Here is a 21,686-nt window from a genome sequence, read left to right on the forward strand (position 1 = left end):
CAGACACCTGTTAGACACACTCATGGTTAAAATTTACAACCCATAGCAGTGAAGAGTTTAAAAAAGGTTTAGTGGTTTTTCACAGCATGGGCTGAAGGATATTACCAGGGATTGCCTCAAGATGTTCTTCTTAAAGCAGCAGCCAACCAATCAATTTTTGATCCGTGCTTATTTGTGTCAGGCGCAACTGTTGGCTCCACAAGATGCAAACAAACCAGTAAGTGGAGTTTAAAATATTTCGACTTCCCAGTTTTATAGTTTGTAATATAAATAATATGTGTATATGCATGCCTGTTGCCTGTCATTTGTATTTATGCTGCAAAGATTTAGACAAAAATTATTTGTTTTAAATGTCCCTTACATAGCAATATATGTGTAAGCTGTACTGGGAATTTGTTCTTGATCCTTTAGTATGAAAAATCGCATTTTGGATTATACTGAGAGATATTGATATATATGTTTGCTTTGGGGCTCAGCCAGCATGAAAAATGACTGAAGGGCAACATATACTTGTGAGTTTACAATCACACGTAAATATTCCACTCTCTTTCTGTTTAGTCACATTTCCTTGTCTTGGTATGTTAATGGATGGGGAGGAATTGAATGAATAAATTAACAAATGTTCATTTATATTTTTCTTTTCACATCTTCATATCTGAACATAGGAAGAACTTGATAAAGCTGTGGTCTATATTCTGAAAGCTATCTCCTTGGCAAAGCAGACAGACAGGTATTTTGTTGTGTGTTTTAGCCATTTTTGTACAGCAAGATTTAGCTGATTGAAGCTTAGTTGATTACAACCCACATCATCTGGTCACAATAGTTCTTCTACCCAATTTCATAAAAGCAGCATACAGACTAAAAATTATAGGCGTAGGCAAAATGCATTTTGAGAGATATGAGCACTTTTCTGATTAAAGAACATGTTTGTTTAAGGAAGAAAATCAGTGTTCATGAAACAACAGAAGTCCACTCACCATGTAAAGAATATTATCTTTACCCATTCATCTTTAATTAACAGACCTCTGTGGTAGAAACCATAAGGAATACAGGAGAAAGGCACCTTATATATTTGCATCTCTTGGGAAGGTTCATGGTGGCAAGTAATTATTAAGAAAGCAAAACATTTTGTCAGAATGGAAACAATATGAAAACTAAGATGTGGTCTTTTTTCTACTTCAGGTACCACTTTCTCGTTTACAATGCTTCTGTCATATACTGGCATTTTTGTCGACCATTTTTGAAGCCAAACTTTCGACAGTTCTTGGCTCAAAGTTTGCATCAAGTAGTGCAAGCTCTGGGTGAGACTGATGACCAAGATTTTGAATGGAGAGCAAAGCTCACAATGTAAGCATTTTACTGAATTTATAGAACGTCTACATATCTAACAGGTGATTATCAGACAGTTCTAAAATGTCGCATTTGTAACCAACACGTCAGTCCCTGACGGCTACGTAGGGGTGGGCTAGTTGTACAAGAATACAACTAAGATAGAAATTGCCGCATAACCGTAGATTTTACTGAGTCTGACTCTGTGGCTGGCCTGCTGTCTCTCCACTCTCACTCCAAAAATCAAAAAGCCTCTCTCAACTGTAAAGCTACATACACTCCTTATTCTATCCCCATCGAATGTTCCAGAACCATCCACCCCTTTTTCCCATGGTCTTGTCACGACCTTTCTCAGCCCTCTGTGGTCATCCCCACCTTGCCCTGCCCTGTCTAGTCATGGTCTCCCCAAGTGGCTCAGGCATCTTCTGGTGTAACAGTAGGTCCAGTCGCCAGTAGCCACAGTTGGGCAGTTCAAGGCTGGCTATTACGTACACATCCGTATGAGAAAGGGACAGCCTTGGAGCTTTGACCCCTACCCTCTACAAACAAAGGCATATTTAACATAGTACACTACTAGAGTGCTACATATTGAAAACTTTGTCCTGGAGAGATCATGCACTGTCTGTAATATTGCTGTCTCCCTTGCATGGTGTTTCAGTATGTAATATCCCTGCAGTTTCTGTAGTAAGATTTTTTTCAGATTGAAAAATGAAATGAAATACTTTCTTTTAGGAAAACTGTGAATACATTCAGATTAAGCACTTGACATGCAAATATTTACTTGACTGATTTATTTGAAAATTCGTAGGAATAATTTGCTTTTGAGTATTAATTGCTTTATGTATGTAAACTATTAGCATTGACTTAACTAAATAAATTTGTTTCACTAACTGTTCTTATTGGCCTTTTAGTTCCTTGATAGAGTGCTTGTTGGATGCTGGACAGAAAGCAGATGCCTCAAGTATTTCTATGGTTGGGGCTGCTTTCATCAAACAAAATGTGCCACACCTGTACAAACAGATCTTTGGCCTTATGGTAAGTCTAAGTTTTAGTCTACATTTATTAAGTTAAAAACAAAAAGATTGGAATGTGGAGAATGCATAACTTGTATCAGTCTTGTTAAATGATTGCTTAATGATGGACACTTCTTGTGCCCCTCTTGATTTATTTCAGTTAAATGACATTCATGATGTTCAATATAAGGATTGTAAAATCGAGCTGCGTTTTTACATCTATTCAAGATGCAGAGACTTTTGTTAACGCTGCAAACAATTAATTTTCTTGTTTGAGGAGGAAATAGGGCGGAACTGGAGCATATATGTTAGAAATTTCTCTTTATAGAAGATTGCATTGTTTCTGTAAATTTTAAAAGGTTCTTCTTTGGTGTCTTACCCAGGTAAGGCACCAGCTTGTAGAGTTAACCAAGCTGAACAAAGAAGCAAAGACTTCTCCAGAACTCATCATATACTATAGGATCTGCAGGCTAAAATGGTGAGCTTTAGTCAATAATCATCAACTAAGTCATCAGTGAAAGTACCCAAGTAATGAAGTTTGCATTAGATGATCATGCAGCTCAGATACATCTGAGTTGACCATCCATGTATTAAGAACATGGCATGCTATTGAGTAAACTAGGTAACAGAAAACCAGATGGTCTACAATGTCTACTGGGAGAAAGATCTACCACACAGCTGGCTATCGATAACTTATTGCCACCTGAGCTTGAATGTGACAGGTTTTATAAAACTATGAAATCAAGCTTTTTTCCTAAAGAAAATTGATGTTTTCATCAGTTGCCTTATTTTCAAAGATCAAGTACAGTGATTCTGTTTTAGATTTCTTGTTTAGGATTGTGAGCATAGGCAATCAAAGTTTACTTTGCAAAGTTGTCAGCTTTAACATACTCTGTGTGTGTGTCCCCTTCAGCTCACTAGACCTGCAGGAAGTTCGTGACTATCAGGGAGAGATAATCAACATTTTGAAGCAGATGGGAGTGGCAATACCACAGTTTGCTGTGTACAGTAAAAAATCTTCACTTAAAAAAACAGCTGGTCGCAGTAGCTCTCCTGATGTTAGTGATGTTAGTGACAGAACAGGGAATGAAAGGCAGGAGCTTGATAGGTATGAAAATCGCTGACAATGATGATAACGCTTTTGATGACAATGTTGGATTAACTGTTTAATGTTTGTTTTTAGATGCAATATCCAATGATGAAACACCAGAAATTGTAAAGACTAGCCTATACAGTGTAATATGTATCAGAATTATATAATCGTATTAAATTATTTCACTATGTATCAGTTTATAACAAAATTATATTTACAGAAATGGTTCACATTAATGCGTGTGCTCCTTGACATTTGTGTGTGCAAGCATGTGTTTATATATACACGCTTTAAGTATTAACAACAAGAAGTTTTAGATGATGAATTACACTCTATTTTTAAAGGGGATGTTTTAACACATGTTGAGTGAATAATAGATGGAAAAGTCCAATGAAATTTAACTTTATTTAAATTTAAAATCAGTAAGCTCCCAATTAAGCAAATAAGGAATAACTTTTGTGGACAAGAAACAGATTTGTTATTAATTTTTTATTTGTGTCAGTATTTTAAAATTTAACTAAAAAAAGAAATAGAAAAAATATACAAAATGAATAAGTTTTTGCTCATAGTGAAGAACCAGGTGAAAAATTTTCCAGTGTTATTGCTGTTGTTCTTTGTTACTTATATTTGGTTTTTTAACAATCTGTTAATGAATGACGTGTGAGCTGCCTAACAGGGTTAAATTAATATGTAGATTTGTTTTATTCACCACATTTTCTTGGCTTGATTCTGAAATAAAATTTGCAAACAAGATCCAATCCAAGTGCTTCAAAGGGAGGTAGAAGAACACCAACACCAACACCAACACCAACACCTACCACTCCCAAGGTATTGGAGGATGAGGCGATTAGCAAGTGAGTGGTCAGCAATCTATTACCAGATCTTTTAATTGTTTGTTCTTTTGTGGTCTATGGTTTAAGTTTAAATGTGTATATAATACAAATAAGTGAGACTTACTTTTCTGATCTCTCTTACAGACTACATGCATGTCATGACTTTTGCATTGCTGAGATTTATTAAATGATTATTGTAATATAACAACTGTATCTGATAACAGCTCACCCTATCACATTTCTTTTATAATTCTACATGTATTTTAGCAGTTGAATGAACAATCCAGGTTTAATGGACATCATCAAAGGACCAAATCAATTCCACCAGTGTTATAACTTTAAATCACTTATTAAATATGCCAGCTATAAGTCTATCATTAACATTGGGAGATATGGCTGTCTAATGCGCCATAAATCATCTGAATGGGGAGTCATTTATTGGCTTGATGAGGAAGCTCCAAAACTTGGCAAAGCTGGCATTCCTGTTAGTAAAACTAATAGATTCCTGGCTATTACATTTCTCATGATGCTTTCATTAGCAAATATGTGAGGCTGCAAAAGAATTATGCTTCCTATGGTAAAATAATGCTTGGCCATGATACTTCTAAGCAACTCGATCAAAATAGTCTTGTAGATGATAAGTATTAATACTGCTATATGATCCCTTGATGGCACTTTCTCTCAAAATGATAGTTTACATCACACCATTTGTCAGTAATGATCAGTTAATAAATTGGGTGGCCATCTTTGTAATACCAGATAGAGCGAAGCTTAATTACAGTTAGTATACCTGGCTTGTTATGAAATCGTGTTCATTTGGAATAATATCATAGAACATATACCACTATACAGTATTTGGTTTCTTGATGCTATTCTACTTCAGATAATAATAAGTCTAAGACAATTCTTTCCCTTTTTCTGTAATAATCATCTTTCAAGATTGTGCTTGTGTAACATTGGTCTTCCCCAATCTTTCCACAACAACAAAACACAACACTCTCGTGGGTTCTGGATCATTTTACTCCAACGCCAGTCGATGGTTCTGGCAGTGGCGAAACTCTACACAACACACTAGCGCTCTCGGTAGAATGTGCTCCCACATAAGTATCATGCAGTTCAAAATGCCTCAGCAACCTTTACTTTTGTTAAATAGGAGCATATCAAACTGAGTATCTTGTTTCACATATGCTACAAGTTAAGAAGGATCTATCAGCCACTGAACACCCTCTAAAAAGCCAAACCAAATCCTGTCAAAAAACATTTGTTTGATTTCTACATCATCTGTTTTTCAAAATGTTGCATGTTTCTGTTTTCAGTCTCAAGTTGACTTTAAACAGCAAGCAGAGCCGGTGAAGTGCATTCAGCTTAACAGAAATTGCTTTTTGGATTTTATAGTGTTTTAACTGTTTAACTTTTAAAAATCCTTAATGTCACTAATGAGTTTCAGCCAAGAATTAGGATTGATTTTCTAATTGCTTTCACTGTTTGTCTTCATCGCATACATTTTGTGGATGAATTTGTCTCAAAAATTACATTTTTTCTATTTTGAGTTGGTTGATATTGTCAGACTTAATTGTTAAACTGATAGTCTTAAATGATTTTTGTAGTTAATGGCATTTTTTAAATAAGACTTCACATTTACATTGTGCACTTATGCATACACATACACGTACATACTTGCATATAACTCGATCACCACCCAAACCCCTATAGTTAGTTTAGTCCTCTGACCTGTATTCATCATGGGGGGCATGGGAGTGTGATATCTTCTCAAATACGTAACGCAGTCTTTTGTATAGAGAAATCTTAAGATGCAAGATGCAGCAGATGACAAGATTTTCCAAATTCCAAATCATGAAATGAGAAACAAAAAATGTGCAAAGATATTAGAAATGTGTAATTATTCATAATGCAATAAACGTAATTACCATTTTTGGTTAAAAATAATATTTTAAGAAAAGATTAATTGGGGAAAAAACTAATGGAAACTTATCTTTCGCACTAATCCCCTTCTTTTCATTTTGACCGCTCCCCTACACATGTAGCAAAAATTTAATACATTCCAGACTACAAATACTAAGGCTCGGAAGTCGAGGAACTTGACAGCTAGACTTTGTCATTGTTGAATTTTGCAGTTCTGATCTGTTGATGGAGCTGGCTCACTTGTGTTTGGATCTGGACTTGGGTAAAGTGGCATCAGTCTGTGTTGAGGAGATGAAAACTTGCCCTGTCAAGGTTAATCAAGCAGCATAGGTTTTATTTATTTTTTTCTGATGAAGAACTATTTAGCACAGACTTGTATCTCTACAGCATTAGATAGAGATGAGATAATTCATCTTGAGTCACTATTATTTAATTTTTACTAATTTTACTAATGGTTTTATTCATGCTCATACTAACATTTTGTAGATCCCACCTTCTCACTTTCTTTGTCTTCAATGTTTTGTGCTTGTAATGTTTCACCTATTAATTTATGTATTCAGTTTTGAACTAATGAGTAGATGTTTTCTTTGTCACTGTTCTGGGATTTGTGTTTCAAAATAAACCATTATTACTTTGGTGGAGATTTCTGTTCTAAACATTAAATAGAGTACATGTAGTGCAGTGTAGTTACCTAGCAAAAGCAAAGGCAGGAGAATTTCATTTGGATTAACAACGCTTTTTTCCTGTTATGCATTAGATGATGGTCTGAGTATTTTACAATTATAAAATATTCCATTTTTTATGAAATGAAAGATTTAAAAATGCTTACATTAGTGATAAAATAGTATTATATGCCTGCAGGATCAATCCTTTTGCATACAAATGGAGTTCTTGGAGTGTCTGCTAATGGTGAAAAGCCTTGGAGAGAACCAGGAGTCCTATCAGAAGTCTGTTGTGGATGTATGTTGACATTTATGGATATAACTTTAAATGGCCATTAGAAAAGTGCTGTCTGTTATGATTATTATGCAAATTATTATCTAATATATTACGTGCATGAAAATGCTTTAACTTAGGAGGCACATATATTAGTTTATTACAGGACAAAAGCCACAGTTTTTAGATATTGCTAGAAGTCTGATCCTGGAATACCTCTTCTGTGCTTATTTTAGGTCAAACAAAAATAAGTACCTAATTATTTCATCAATATTGATTCTTAGAAAACAGCTAGAGCTTAAAAAATTGCTGGATGTTTATTTATTGTTGTTTATAATTACACTTAGACATTTAACCAAACTATAATAAGATATTGAGTTTTAATTATAACAGCTTTTTCAATTTTAGTCAATATATTTTTCAGAAAATGAAAAAAATTCCTTAAAAAATTATTTTAAAAATTTAATACCAGACTGTAAAAACAAAGATATTATGTGTGCAGTAACAAATTGCAAGCAACAGATTTGTACTAAATGTAACATGGTATTGATGCGACCGATCTTTAAAATTTGTTTGGATGTCATTATGGATTATTTCCATGACATTTACTTAATTCATTATTGACATAACTTTTTGCAAGATAATAATTTCCACTGTGTTTTTAATGATTCAGCTCTCTTCACAAAATCCATTCTTTAAACACCAGAATATTAACCATGGAGCCTTATCTCCAAAACCCTCTTTTCAGTATTTCACTGAGTAAAAGTCTGTGAAAAGAGAGGCAGTGTGCCTGTATTTGTTGAGCCAGATCTTCTGCATTGTAATATGGTATCAGACTTGTGATTCTCAAATTGTAGGACTGTGATTAACTTTACTTTAAGTTTAGAATATGTTTGTGATTGCAGCTGAGACTTCAAGCCATTAAACGATGTGAAGAGGCCATTATGAATGCCATCCGTCATGGTGATCCAAGTGTCATTCAGGCAGGCTGTGTGGCTGAGTGGAATCTGTGTCTGCCCCTGCTTCAGCCCAATTTGCGGCACTACATCCACAAAACTCTGTCACTTATTGCTGAAGCTCTAGAAAATATTCAAAGGTATAAGAGAATTACATAAGTTATCCTGTAACAAACTATAGTAGAGCTATCAATAGACTACCATCTCATTCTGTTTTTAGGAAAAACAAGTAATGCAAAAAATCATTCATGTGTAACAGTTGTCATAAGTTGAATGCTTTCCAGCAATCATCTCATTTTTGTGGATTAATATTTATCATGAGCACATATGAGTGCATGCACATGGCTGAATATAGATATATACACATATGTGTGTGAGTGGGAGCTTGCATGTTCCTGCAAGTATATCTATACTTTTTTCATTCCTCAGTCAATCAGGCCATAATTTTTTAAATTTCAACTTGTCTTGATTGCAGCCTTTTGATCAAGCTACGCTGTCAGTTGCACACAGAACTAGCCAAGTGTGAGGAGAGCAAGGAGCAGATTCAGGTAGCCATGGAACACCTAAAAAAGGTGAGTATACTCAAGGGATGAAAAACTACATAAAAGATTGAGTGCTGAAGGGCTGCTTGAGGCTTAAGTATTGAATATTCACTCATGTTGGTCACTTGTGACTGGAGATAGTAGTAATACTTTCCAGATATTTCCTCACATCATTTCTTACACAGAATTTATTTCCATTAATTTTCTTTCATGCACTTACTAATATTTACTAATAAGTAAGTTGTAATGTTGACATAATATTAAAAGTTACCATTTCAATTTGTTGCTGTAATTATTTGATTCTGAATTGTGATAGTACATATTTATATGTAGATTAAAATTAAATTTAAAAAAATCTTGATGAGTTCAGCATGTACCCTGTGCAAGTTCTTCTGTGAAAACTGGAAGAATATTACCCACCCTTAAACAGAAGAGAAAGCAAATTTAACAAGAGAGATTCTCTTCATGAGCATCTTTGTGTGTGAACACAGGCTCTGGCACTGGATGATGGCAATGTTTATCAAGAACGGCTGGAGGTAATGTTACGTAGGCTTCAGCTGCGATCTCAACTTTACAGGCAGCCAGAGCGACCCGAGGATCAGGCAGCCATGATAATTGAACAGGTTGGCTGCTAGAAATTAGTTTAAATTGTATGGTAATGATTGTGACAAACAGCATGCCATGTTACATTTCCTTTATGGGGGTAGTACAGCTTCAATTATGAAATAATAACAAGTATTTGAAATATGGTACCAAAGAGTCTATAGGTCACAATTTCATATTTTGCTTTTAATTTGTGTACAAATATATTCGCTGTAGGCTTTCATTTAGGGCAGAATAATCTTTTAATAATCTTTTCTCACGAGAAAAACATTACAGTAACATAATCTTTTGTATCATGTTTAAAACTTTGCTTTTATTTTTATTTTGTGAGAAATTTTCTGATCGTTGAAGTCATAAAATATGTTTGGTAAATTAGACATAATTATTTTGAACCATATAGAATCATATGTTTCACTTTGGAAGTAATTTATACTCTTAATGACAGAATGTATTCTGTTTTTTTCATTATAAATGCATTCTCACTGTCTTTTTGTGTTCAGGCTCAAAAGGCAGATTCTGGTTCAGTCCTCATGAAACGGTCTATGCTGGTCAAAGCTGGGGAAGCCCTTGCACCAGATGCTTTTCTCCTTGTGCTTGACAGCGAAAATGACAGTAGAGGTACATTGATCATCAGTGCTTGATGAGTTGTTAATAAATTAATGTAATATAACATCATAATGATGCACAGATTAATAAAGTATGCATTAAAAATGAAAGCTTGAGTAAAATCAGCTACTAATTATAAAACAAGAAATATGAGCTACAGATGTTGGTTCACAAAGACAACCAAATGCAGGCATAAGTAAATCAAATACAGAACCACTTCAAAACAATTGTTACTGATATAAAGTCAATGGGAAAAATAAACACATATTCTTTTAGCTTAACACATCTCCTAAGAATACCTACATACAGCAGAGATTTTGAATAGAACAATGTTATCAAAGACCCTAACCCTGAAACATGCAGCAACTGTGTTTTTCATTTTTGTCCATTTGAAATTTTCAACTTACGATAACCTTTTCTGGTCATCTGGTCCTAGCATTTTATTGGTGGTACCAATGAACAGTAGTTGTTTGCTATTAACAGTATATCTGATGTTTGCAGACCTTACTGAAATAAACAAAGGTACTGGTTTTAAAAATCTTTACCCCTTACCTTGATGATTTTGCACTTCCTGCTCTTGCATCTGCTCTCTTTTTCGTCTACTGTTTACTGAAGTATGTGATGGATTTCTTCAAGCCCATTTCTGGAAGACACTAGCATTTTAGTAAATGTGATATAATTGCTTGTTTTGTGCACGTCTTAATGACCAAGACATGACACTCATTTCTGTAACTGAATATGAGAAAATGAGAGAAAAAGAATGGTTAGTCACCAAGAAAAAGTTCACCAACCAGCCAACCATCTGGCTTGTGCATGCATCTGCATGTAACACACACACATTCTTTATTCACACTTGCACATACACAGAAAAAGGCACGCTCAATCAATCACTCAGTTAGGCAAGTCAGACCTAGTGAAAGTTCGTGTGTTAAAATGTCGAGTTCTTTAAAGAAATTTCTTTCTGCTGTTGGTCCAACTATCAGACTGAAACTTGGAAAGATAATTTATGCTTGTGTCTGCATCATGTTTCTGGGTGCATACAATTTTTAGACTAGTGTGAATGCTTGATGGAGTGTATGTATGTGGTGGTACATCTGGTTAGTATATTGCTGTGACATACTATAGCTTTTGCTTTGTAAAATATTGCACAAGATTTCATCTGTCTTAGTGTACATACCAGCATCATTGTAAACAATATCTATGTTAACATGGTGGTAGGGTGATGGCAGTGAGTGGATAATGGTACCACTTGGTGATGGTTTAACTCTAATGCACACACTACTATATATTACAAAATTTAATAAATAAGATATACAGTTAAATGTTAAAATTTTGATGAATGATTAAAATTTATTATAAATATCTCACTGCTAGTTTAATTGTTGAGATTTCATCTAATCTGATGTCTTAAGTGTTTAAGTTTATATAATATGAAGTATATTATCTACTTTTAATCTTCTTTTGAGGTTGAAAACCTGCTAAAATATTTAAGTTAAAACTTTTCTACTTTTCTCCTGTAATTCCTAGGTAATAGTACTGTAAGTGTACATGTTATGAAACTTTGATTCTCTCTGGTTTCTATCTGTTGCCTAAAATATAAGGGATTTTAGAATATAAGGATTTTAAGGGCAGAATATCAACAGTTTACTAATGATAAAGGGAAATGTGATTTGATTTCCACTTCCTTTGCTGTCATACAAATATTGCTTACACATATACAGATTATTTCTGTTACCTTTGCAGTAGTTAACTTAGAAAATAACAGCTGCTTGATCATGACTTCCACATCAACCACACAAGTGAAGCCAGCTAAGATGTGAATTAAATGTCAACACTTGTCATATAGCCAGGATGTCTCTGTTACTTATAAAGTCTTAGTGGTACCTGGTCATGATTTTCATGTGAGCAACTGTCATATGTGACAAACTGAAAACTGAGGATGTATTCTGTCCATATATACACAGACAATGGAACCATAAAAAGCCCACTGACCTTCTCCAAAAAGCTGAGTGCTAAAGCTCGCTTCTTCAACCATTATGTGTCAAAAGCAGAAGGGCACCTGAAACGCCTTGGGAAGGAAAATGATCGGGAAAGGTGAGTTGAATGCACTTGGATGCAAGGTTAAAGTAGACACTTTAAAGAGAGCTAGATAAGTTAAGATACTATATTTATCTCAGAGGCCAGTTAATAACTAGGTTTATATGGAAGTAAGCACACAACACATCAGCAATCAACAATCCTGTCATAACTAATGCCTATGTTATGTAAAATCCATATGGAAAGTTTATGTACCTTGAAATGCAGTAGAAAAGGTAAAGCTTACACTGCAATCGACTTCAGCAAATGAGAGAAGGACAGACAGAGCACTTGAAGATTAAAATAATGTGATTGATAAAACAGATTTTAAAATATCTTTCATACAATGAGGGTGGCTTTAGCTACTTGGGTGAGAAGCATAAAAAAATTGTCTTCCAGATTTTTTTCTGTAATTTTGTGCCACAGAGCCAGACTTTGGGCTGACCTTGCAAAGACAGCACGCAAGCAGGGAGTGTGGGATGTTTGTCGTGTTGCAGCACGTTTCTGCCTCCTTTATGATGATGGTCGCTGGAAGGGCTCTCTGCCAAGACCAATGAGGTATGGTTTTAAAATCTTTTTAAAGGTTTCTCTCCTTCTAAAACAAAGATGCAGATCTTTTTTGCGTGATCTTGACTGTCTTAAATTTTAAGTTAATTAGGCGTGTTCATGGGAAGTATACATCAATTAGGGATGGCTATGGTTTTAAATCTTTTTCTCTGCACTAATGAGAAGATCCGTATATGAAATGTGCCTTACAAATTAAACTGAGATTTTTATATTTCCTTGTAACAGACTGTGCCTAATGACTCAAAGTTATTTTTACATGGAAATCTTTTAAAGTTATGATATGTTTATCATACTATAAAACTCATTTCTGATCATACCTCTTTGATTTTGATGTCTTGTGGTGAGGAGAATAAATAAAATAAGATTATATTTTAAATCTTTTTACATTACAAAATAGTAGATTTTTCTATCAAAGATCTTTATTGTCTGATATCTTACAATTTCTAAATAAAAAATAGTTACAATTTACTGTATCTTGTTAGTTCCAAGCAAGAACGGACTAAAGGTGACACAAAAGAAAAGACAGAAGATGAAACAGACAAGAAAGCAGGCAGTCGGCCATTGACACCCAATAAACCTGTGGAACTATATGATCGAGACCTTGTTCGCATGCTTGCAGAAGTAAACTTCATAAATGGAGAGGTAACTCATCTTTTACTGTTATTTTTAACAAACTCTGTGGATATAACAAAGCACAAGTCCGAGGAAACACATTGTTAGGGACTCCACTATTGTGCAGATACATTTTGACAATTTTGTTTTTGGTGTTTGCTTATTGCCATACCCATTATCGTTTTCAATTTCTTTGACTTTTACTTCAAATTTGTGAGCATTTCCATTTTATATACTACAGGCTATTGTACTGCTGCTGAGGTCAGAAGGTGTTCAACTGAATGATAAGCCCATTTTCCCAGAGAGCCACAGCAAGCTTCCAAAGGGAAAAACGGTTGCAAAACCTGAAAATGATCCAGACTGGTTGGAATACTGGTGAGAAAAAAATTACGTGATATTTATTCCTGATGTTTATTCACTGTGCTCCATTTAATATACCATTTGATACTGATCGATGTATGTGATCTTAATCACTGTGTTGTATTGAACAAAGCATTCTGTATCAGTGTAAGTGTGAGTGATTGAGAGAGAGTTTTTTGTTTGGTGCAGCTAAATCTTCCGATTTCTCTTGTTAGCAATTGGATCAGAGAACTGTCAGAAGCCAGCACCAGCAGTTTTTTACGAGGCTTGGAGCTCGGTGTCGATCTCATGGAGCCCTGGCTTGTGTGCAACGCAGCAGCCTATATTTGGAACTACAACAACCACATTTTGACACAGATGCGTCATCGTGAGATTTTGTTGCCCCTAACTGCAGTGCTTGATGGTCTCAAAAGAGTTGGCCATGCTGGGTATATTCCTTTATAATTTTCATCTACCTTTATAAATCTTTAATTTTTGGTTCATTAATAAATTTGCTTTTTTTTTGGTTGTGCCGCTGATTCATGATGATTTTTTGAAGACAATCTGAACTTTGTGTTTCAAGAGTTTTGAATGTGCTTCACATTTTGTTATTCTTTCATCATCATTATCAATTGAACGGAATTCAGTTCACATCTGCTGCTTATTCTTGGAGAAAGACGGACATGCTTCACTAGTATAAGTAATTTCTTCACACAGAGAGACATCCATGCTGGTTAACATCTGCAATACATTAGCCTTTGCACTCATTCAGCCATGGATACCTGAAGCTCCGAAAGAAGAGAAAGATCAGGATGACCTAAATTCTAAAAATAAACTCAAGGTCTCAGTTTCTCAGGGCAAGATCAAGGGATCAGCAGTATCTTTGGTCCCTGAAGCCACAGTTGACATAAAGAAAGCTGTAGAGGTGAGCAAAGGCATCTATCGCTGACAGTATTGCAGGCATTTTTTTCTGGTAAAAAATTCTTCATATAGCACTTATCCCACCATGATGATGCATTTGTTACCTTTTAGTAAAAATGTTCTTGAAAATTTCCAAGAAAGTTAGCTTTAGAAATCTGAGGCCACAACCTTTTCAAGCTAAAGAGTTTATATCCTGTCAAAGAATTATGTGCATGCATGCATACCCTCATCCCCAAAACACACACATACAAACATACACACAAACACACATGTGCAAGTATAATATTCACTTTAAAGAAATATGTCCTTACAAGAGCAAAGGAGAAGAACTGAATATGACATTTCCACAGGTGTGCGAGTACGCCATAAATATGACCTCAAGAGAGCATATTGTTCCCATTGCTGCAAGGAAGCTTATCTTGCAAACGTGGGTCATGAGCAAGCAGATGGCTCAGCAACAAATTGGCAAGACTTTTGGAACAGATGATGAGGTGAGGAAGAAGAGGACATTTTCTAGACTTCATTGCTTGTCTTTCTTTTTTTTCCCCAACATCTCTCTTTTAATGCAGCAGCCGAGAAGGTGTATTATGAAAAAAAAAAGGGGGATATTTATTAGCATGGAGCGAGATAGATATGAGTGTTATTTGAGGAAGTCATATTTATCAGCACAGAGTAAAATATTTAAGTGACATCTATCAGCAAAGAGTACAAATATATATGAGTAATATTTGGGAAATCATATTTACCAGCATCGAGTAACATATATAAGTGAGATTTATCCACACATACTAAGATATATATATATAAGTGATATTTGGGGAACTGATATTTATCAGCACAGTAAGAAATACAAGTGATATTTATAAGCACAGAGTAAAATATATATATATAAGTGATATTGGAAAAATCACTGAAGGTCATAGAATACTATTTGGTAATAAAAAGGTTTTCAGCTGGTCTCAAACTAAAAAAAGCTGCACATTGACATTTACACAAAATCATTATTAGGATGAATCAAGACAATTTGTTTCTGTTGTAGTCAAGCACAGAAGGTCAGAAGGAAATGACAAGGGCAATTGTGGCCACGGAGATGCTGTCACTTAACAGTAATGGCATAATGGAATTCAAAGATGTGCCATCTATTGCTGATGTAAGTGTGTTCAAAGTACATATCAAGCAATATAAAAAAAAGTTGTGATTTTGGCTTCTACTGCCAATATGCTGGTATTAAGGATCAAGACCATTGCACTTACTTGTTCTTGTTACTATAGGATTCTAGACCTTTATACCCAAGCAAGTTATTATCTTCTGTTCATAAAGCACAAGTTTGCAAGCATCAACATACTCAAATTGTGGTTGTTATTAAGAAATTATTTGTGCATTCATAGAGATCATAAAGTGTTCTACAACTGCAATGACCGCTAAAGGCTTTTGAAGACAAATTATTTTGTTGTGAAACTTGAAGATATTAACTTCCTTAGATTTTCTGTCTTGCAAATAACATTTGTGTGTGTGTATATATATATATATCCGTTTGCACATTTTCATAATCACCAATTTCTTGGACACATTTTGTAAACAAAATGGAAATATTTGTTGAAGGAGAATTAATAAAACTTGAAATATTCTAAAGTGCGAATACTTATTTATTCAAGCACACATTCATAATACCATTAGTTAAGTCTGTAATGATCAAACTGTAGATGATACAAAGGATGGTGTGGAGGAACCAACAAACAGAGATAGATGCATGTCTATCGGACTATCCACACCTCTCCAAGAGACTGCACAAGTTGATAGTTGTAGAAGAGGTTGGGGTGGTGCAGAGAGGGCATAATTGTTAATTAACAGGGAATGCTTATGAAATATTACATTGCAGAAAAAGATACATGGTTTTTATTAATACATTACTTTTGCTGTGTTGCAGGTTGCTCAGATGGTAGAGAATTGTCAGTGGACAGATTCCCTCATCAAACTTCAAATGTTGACTCGACTGACTTCTTTAGCATATCACAGTCACCAGCACAACCTTGTCATGCGCTGCAGCAAAGCTGCCTTGGAGTTGGCGTCCATTAATTCACACATGGAGAAAAAGGGAGACATGTTAGTCAACAGACTCTCATTTGCAATGTCTTGTTTTCCTCAAGTTTGTTGAACACTACACTGTGTAATATGATACTTCATATAATATCCTTTTTAAAACATAATTGTTCTGCAAGATGTAGTGTCTATGGGAAGAAGGCATTTTGCCCATAAAAACCATAGCTCCTTTTTTTGTTTTTGTTTGTTTTAGGTCCAATTGGCTGTATGGTAGATTTTTATTTTCAAATATTTGAAATCTTCCTTGATTTCTTCTGCAATAAAAAAATGGTAGTACCAAAGTTACTTTACATTTATCCATGAAAACATCTGTCTAAATGACAAAACTTTAACAAAAATAATGTTAAGTGAAGTGAAAAATAAAAATAAATGTTTAATGATAGGTCTGGGATGCTTAAGATGAATGTAGTAAAAGCTTTTTCTGGCTGTGCCAGTAAGATGAGATTTGCACATGTGATAAGGATTGGCGAGATGTTTATTTTATTCTTGATAACACTAGTGCTTGTGTTTTGCAGACATCAGTACATGGTCAAGCAAGAGATGCTTGCATATGCCAGCATTCTCCAAGGGCAGAGCCTTGTTGACAATATGGGCGGTAAACATTCCTTACGGCGTGATGCTATGGAGGCTTTCCTTGGTGGGGCCAGTTTTGCACGTAATGCAGGGAACTATGATCTTGTGATGACGGCTGCTCGTCATTACTGGAATGCATGCATTGATCTTGTGAGCCAGCCCATGGAACGTCAGCTCTTGAAGGAGCCAATCAAAACCATACTCGACTGCATTACAGCCACCTGGAACAAGAAAAGTAAAATAGAAGTAAGGGAAAGAGAAAAAATATGGGGGTTCGATTTTTTTTTTCTCCTTTTAGATCATTAGTTAATTGTATTAAGGAAAATATGATTTTCTTCTGAGATCTTTTATAGTTTTAGGAAACTGACATACCTTTACATACCTGTAAAAGTAATCCTGTGCTTGTATTTCACATATTAGCTCAAAGTCTCAACTATGCTCAGCAGAAAGCTTTTATTCTTTACATTTTAATGCAGACGTAGCAGTCAGTACCTTGTAATAAATAGATGCGGTGTGTGAACGCTATAAACATACAGTTAAGCTCTGTGAGTATTATATTGTACTAAACAACCATCCATGCAGGAAAGAGTGGAGCAAGTGGCCCTCACAGAGGAACCAAAAATAGATGACATAAACAAGAAAGATGAGAAAAAAACCCCTTCAACAGAAACATCAATAAGCACAATCGACAATCAATCTGATGATCTGACACTTAGAGCAGCCATGTATGGTGTACTTTTCCAGTCTTATGCTGACCAGGTTTGTTGTTGTTTTGTTCTTATGGCCCCCAGATCAAATGCTTGCTTTTGTGGCTTTGCACATTAGACATTCTCGAATATTATTCCAGAAAGAGGGATGTGCATAACTTCAAAAATATATGAATGATAATGAACTTCATAGGTATCAGCATCTTAAGATGCAGTATTGATAATAAATCTTGTGAGCCGATTGTGAGGTCAACTTGAGATTCAGATCTACAGCTTTTTATTCTTGAAAGTAGGGAGGAAAAAGTCACTTTCTGAAGCCGATGACATCTTGAACATATTGAATATATAAAACAATGTATGTCTAGCCTTTTTCAAGATCTATGGAGTAGGACTGTGGCAAATCCTCAAAATGCTTTTGAAAGATGAGTGTTGACTGTTCCTTTAGCAGCTGAGCATTTGTCCTTGTATACTTATGTTTTGCCTTATCAGTGTTCTCAATTTTTTGAAAATATGTTTGTCTTTGTTTTTTTGTGTGTACACTTGTATGTTAGCTGTTGAATTATGCACAGTGCTTTCGTCTGTTGGATAGATGGAGGATATTCAGGAACTTGTCATTTTTATTATTAAGCAAAATTTCATTGTATAATGCTTAAGAACATATCATCGTAAAAATCACCTTGATATAGAATATTTACAGAAGATAATCTTTCAGAAGATTTTAAGATGAGTTAGGTGATTTTGTTTTTGTTATCAGGGTGAATTGGAAATGTCACTGAAGGCGATGGACCAGGCAGTTGCTGATATGCCCAGAACTAAACACAGGCTGTAAGCAGATTTTCATTCCCATCTTTCTTTTACTACCAACAACAATAGCTATAATAGAAACAGCAGGAGCAGCAGCCACCACCACAACCAAAACCACCATTGTCATCATCATTGTCTGATTAATGCATTTGGGCTGCAGGGCACACAAGGGCATGTTCTGTGCATTTCTTAAGATGGCATTTTTAACAAAATTATGCAATGATGTGAAGCATAGTGATCTCAATGACTACTTTCAGCCTCATCTTTAAGCATAGAGTTATAACCAAAGCCAAACTGGGTCAGAATGTGCAAATGGACTTCCAGAAATTCCAGGTTAGTCTTTAAAGGGAAGAAGCAGAGAAAAACTGAAGTATAGTCATGTTTTCTTCTTTTTTTTTTAAGATCTCTTTTTCTCTCAAGAACAATGTTTACCTCAAATATATTTTAGAATCTACTATTATGTGGTTTTGAACAGAAATGATATCATTCATATAATTTTTCAGTTTGGATTTCTAAGAAAATATGTTTCCTTTTATAATCAGGGTTATATAGTTAAATATACATACACATATAGTCACATACACATAAAGTCATATACATATAGAGTCACACATATAGTCATATACGCATGCATACACATATACTTTTATATTGCAAAGTACAGATTATAGTGTAAAAGATGTCTGGGCTAATTTGTAGCTGCTTATTGTCATGCCTAATTACTGACAGCTGGTGGAAGAGAGAGTACAAATTTAGGGAGGAGGGAGTGATTATTAGCTTTCAGTATACATAACAAAGCAGGATATACCTCTTGCATCAGGTCCATATAACTGTCCAGAAATACAAGTGCAGATTTACCAATATCTTAAGCCTCAGAAATATTTCTGTCAGGCTTTCTCCGAACAAAACAATTAATGACCTACCTTATATATTTATAGAGAGAGCTAGGATCTCTGTCAAATGGCATTTAGTCTAAAATAGTCCTGCTTACAATGCCTACATGTGCCCTTCTCTCATTATCCTTGCAAAACCCTGCCCTACATGTTTCCTGACAGGAAAAAGAATAGCTGGGGGAGAGAAGTGATTATACTTGTAAGGCCAGATAGAAACAGTTTGCAAAGGAGAGAGAGAGGGTTGAGCTCCATCTTTCATATGGCATGCCCTGGACTTGGTCAAACACTGGCATTCACTGCTTCAGTGAATACTATGCTATGGCCTCTTTCCTTTATCTTTAACTTTTGTTTAGAAGCCAAAGTATGAGTGATATTTAATGCCTTGCAGTCTAGAGACTATATGTATGTCAGTAAACTTTTCTAATTACATCGCTTAAAGTAGGGAAGAAAATCCTAGCTGGGTGGTTAGAGCAGTACGTGGTTTCTAAGGCAAGAGGGGAGCACTCTAACTGGTACGATAGCTGTGGTGCACTTTACTTCCACTGGTTGACCCAGATGTTGAGTGTATACCTGACCAGTTAGGTTGTGGAAGGTAAGACAGTGAGATAGAAAGATGGGAACTGCCCTCATAAAACTGGCCCTGAGATAGGTGTGGTCTATGATGTCACACTACCCAACAAACAATCTTTACTATTTTTTGACACGTATGAGACCCTTAATTGGTAGGTACATGCAGCATTTAACTCAGCAGCTGTCTGTGCAATAGTTCTTTAATACTGTGCTTATACATACAAATGTTATTTCATGCAAACGGGAAACAGGAAGAGCTAACTGAATGTAATGCATCTTCCAGGGTATGGATCTGACATCAGACCTTTTGTTTGCTTTCTTTTGTTGCTAGAAAAAATATTATACTTTCTACACTCAGTTTTGCATGAGAAAATTCAAGAAATAGGAACATTAGCATCTGTGCAGTGATCTATGGATAGATTTGCTTGCAAGTGATTTATCTTTTTTTCTGCTCAAGATTGACTTTTTTGGTACTGCTGGTAGTAACATATAATAATGGTGTGAGTATTTATAGCATGGTATCCCAGCCAAAGTCAGGCTCTCCACACCTTACAAACACAAAAACACAAGACAGACTAAATTCCTGTGGCTCTACAGAGGGATGTAACATAATTATTTGCCCAAATGAAGTTTTTCTATGCAAATATATAGGGTATAATATTATAATAATAAAACTGCCATTCCATATTTTAGAACATTCCACTGAACATAAAACAGCACAATAAATCACTGATATGTGAATCTTTGTAAATTCACTTGCACATCTGGATTTGAGTCCATGGCTTATCAAGCATATCATATTTGCACCTTTTTTTTTTTGCTTTGAGATTACCATGTAAGAGCAATTAAAATAAAGTTTTATTTAAGAATTTTATAAAATTATCTTTTTTGTGAATTATAGGCAGGATTAGATCTTAATATTTTGTGTGGAAATTGCTGTATTTCTTGTACAGTACATGTGCTTTTTCTTATTTTTAGAGAAATGCCAGGGAAGAGTTATAAAATAAGTTTGTTATTTAATCTTTAATAATAATATCAGTTAAATTTATAAAGCTAAATTTTGAAGTAAAATTTTAGTTTTGGAAGAAAAGTAGATTTAATGAAATAAAGAAAGCATCAATGCCAATGAATGCCAAGATTGTTGTGCTCGATTGTCAACATTGAATTCCTGTTTTACTTGAGAAGTTCCTTGCAAAATAATAATAAAACAAAATGTATTATTATTAATATGTGAAATTCTCCACACATGCACATGAGTGTATTCATATTATTGTTTTTATAATTAGTGTATTATAATTATTGTTTACTAGTATTAACTCACATTCTATTTATTTGTTTTACTCAACCAATTAATCCTTTGTTATAAAGGGTGAGAGTGAGGATTATGTGGCTCACATGTGGAGGAAGGTTGCTTTATGTTCCAATGATCTGCGTGAACAGCTTTCATCATACCAGAATGCAATCGAGTCTTTAATCGTGAGTAGATTCTGTTTTTAGACAGAATTAAGCTTGATTCTTTATTCCTAAGCATAGGTTAGGCTCTGAATTTTACACAGAGTTAAATGGTTTTACGTAAAATTCCAGGCCCAAGTAATGATCAAAGTTAACTCATTGTGGTCATGCACCTCCCTTTCAGACAAGATGTCTCCATTAGTCGGCAGATTTGGGCTATTTTTCAAAAAATTATACA

At 34.9% G+C, this 21,686-nt stretch overlaps 1 protein-coding gene across 7 annotated transcripts in view; it reads left to right on the forward strand.

Annotated features, from left to right (window-relative positions):
• Positions 1-21,686, forward strand: part of LOC112563577 (cilia- and flagella-associated protein 46-like) — a 56,944-nt gene that overhangs the window by 4,815 nt on the left and 30,443 nt on the right. For 5 of the 7 annotated variants that reach the window (XM_025237653.1, XM_025237649.1, XM_025237655.1 and 2 more), the window contains exons 3-31: positions 86-217; positions 666-730; positions 1,183-1,347; positions 2,241-2,364; positions 2,726-2,820; positions 3,256-3,450; positions 4,188-4,289; positions 5,585-5,617; positions 6,404-6,503; positions 7,053-7,151; positions 8,033-8,223; positions 8,559-8,655; positions 9,117-9,248; positions 9,729-9,846; positions 10,336-10,356; positions 11,799-11,928; positions 12,337-12,468; positions 12,960-13,119; positions 13,331-13,464; positions 13,665-13,877; positions 14,146-14,353; positions 14,700-14,840; positions 15,389-15,499; positions 16,277-16,452; positions 16,965-17,268; positions 17,605-17,781; positions 18,484-18,554; positions 18,791-18,866; positions 21,365-21,472. In XM_025237653.1, coding sequence (XP_025093438.1) covers positions 86-217; positions 666-730; positions 1,183-1,347; positions 2,241-2,364; positions 2,726-2,820; positions 3,256-3,450; positions 4,188-4,289; positions 5,585-5,617; positions 6,404-6,503; positions 7,053-7,151; positions 8,033-8,223; positions 8,559-8,655; positions 9,117-9,248; positions 9,729-9,846; positions 10,336-10,356; positions 11,799-11,928; positions 12,337-12,468; positions 12,960-13,119; positions 13,331-13,464; positions 13,665-13,877; positions 14,146-14,353; positions 14,700-14,840; positions 15,389-15,499; positions 16,277-16,452; positions 16,965-17,268; positions 17,605-17,781; positions 18,484-18,554; positions 18,791-18,866; positions 21,365-21,472 — 3,810 coding nt within the window. The remainder of the gene's footprint in view (positions 1-85; positions 218-665; positions 731-1,182; positions 1,348-2,240; positions 2,365-2,725; positions 2,821-3,255; positions 3,451-4,187; positions 4,290-5,584; positions 5,618-6,403; positions 6,504-7,052; positions 7,152-8,032; positions 8,224-8,558; positions 8,656-9,116; positions 9,249-9,728; positions 9,847-10,335; positions 10,357-11,798; positions 11,929-12,336; positions 12,469-12,959; positions 13,120-13,330; positions 13,465-13,664; positions 13,878-14,145; positions 14,354-14,699; positions 14,841-15,388; positions 15,500-16,276; positions 16,453-16,964; positions 17,269-17,604; positions 17,782-18,483; positions 18,555-18,790; positions 18,867-21,364; positions 21,473-21,686) is intronic. The other 2 variants (XM_025237652.1, XM_025237654.1) reach the window with 2 other exon arrangements.

Source organism: Pomacea canaliculata, linkage group LG5 (genome assembly GCF_003073045.1).
Source record: "Pomacea canaliculata isolate SZHN2017 linkage group LG5, ASM307304v1, whole genome shotgun sequence".
NCBI classification, from domain to species: domain Eukaryota; kingdom Metazoa; phylum Mollusca; class Gastropoda; order Architaenioglossa; family Ampullariidae; genus Pomacea; species Pomacea canaliculata.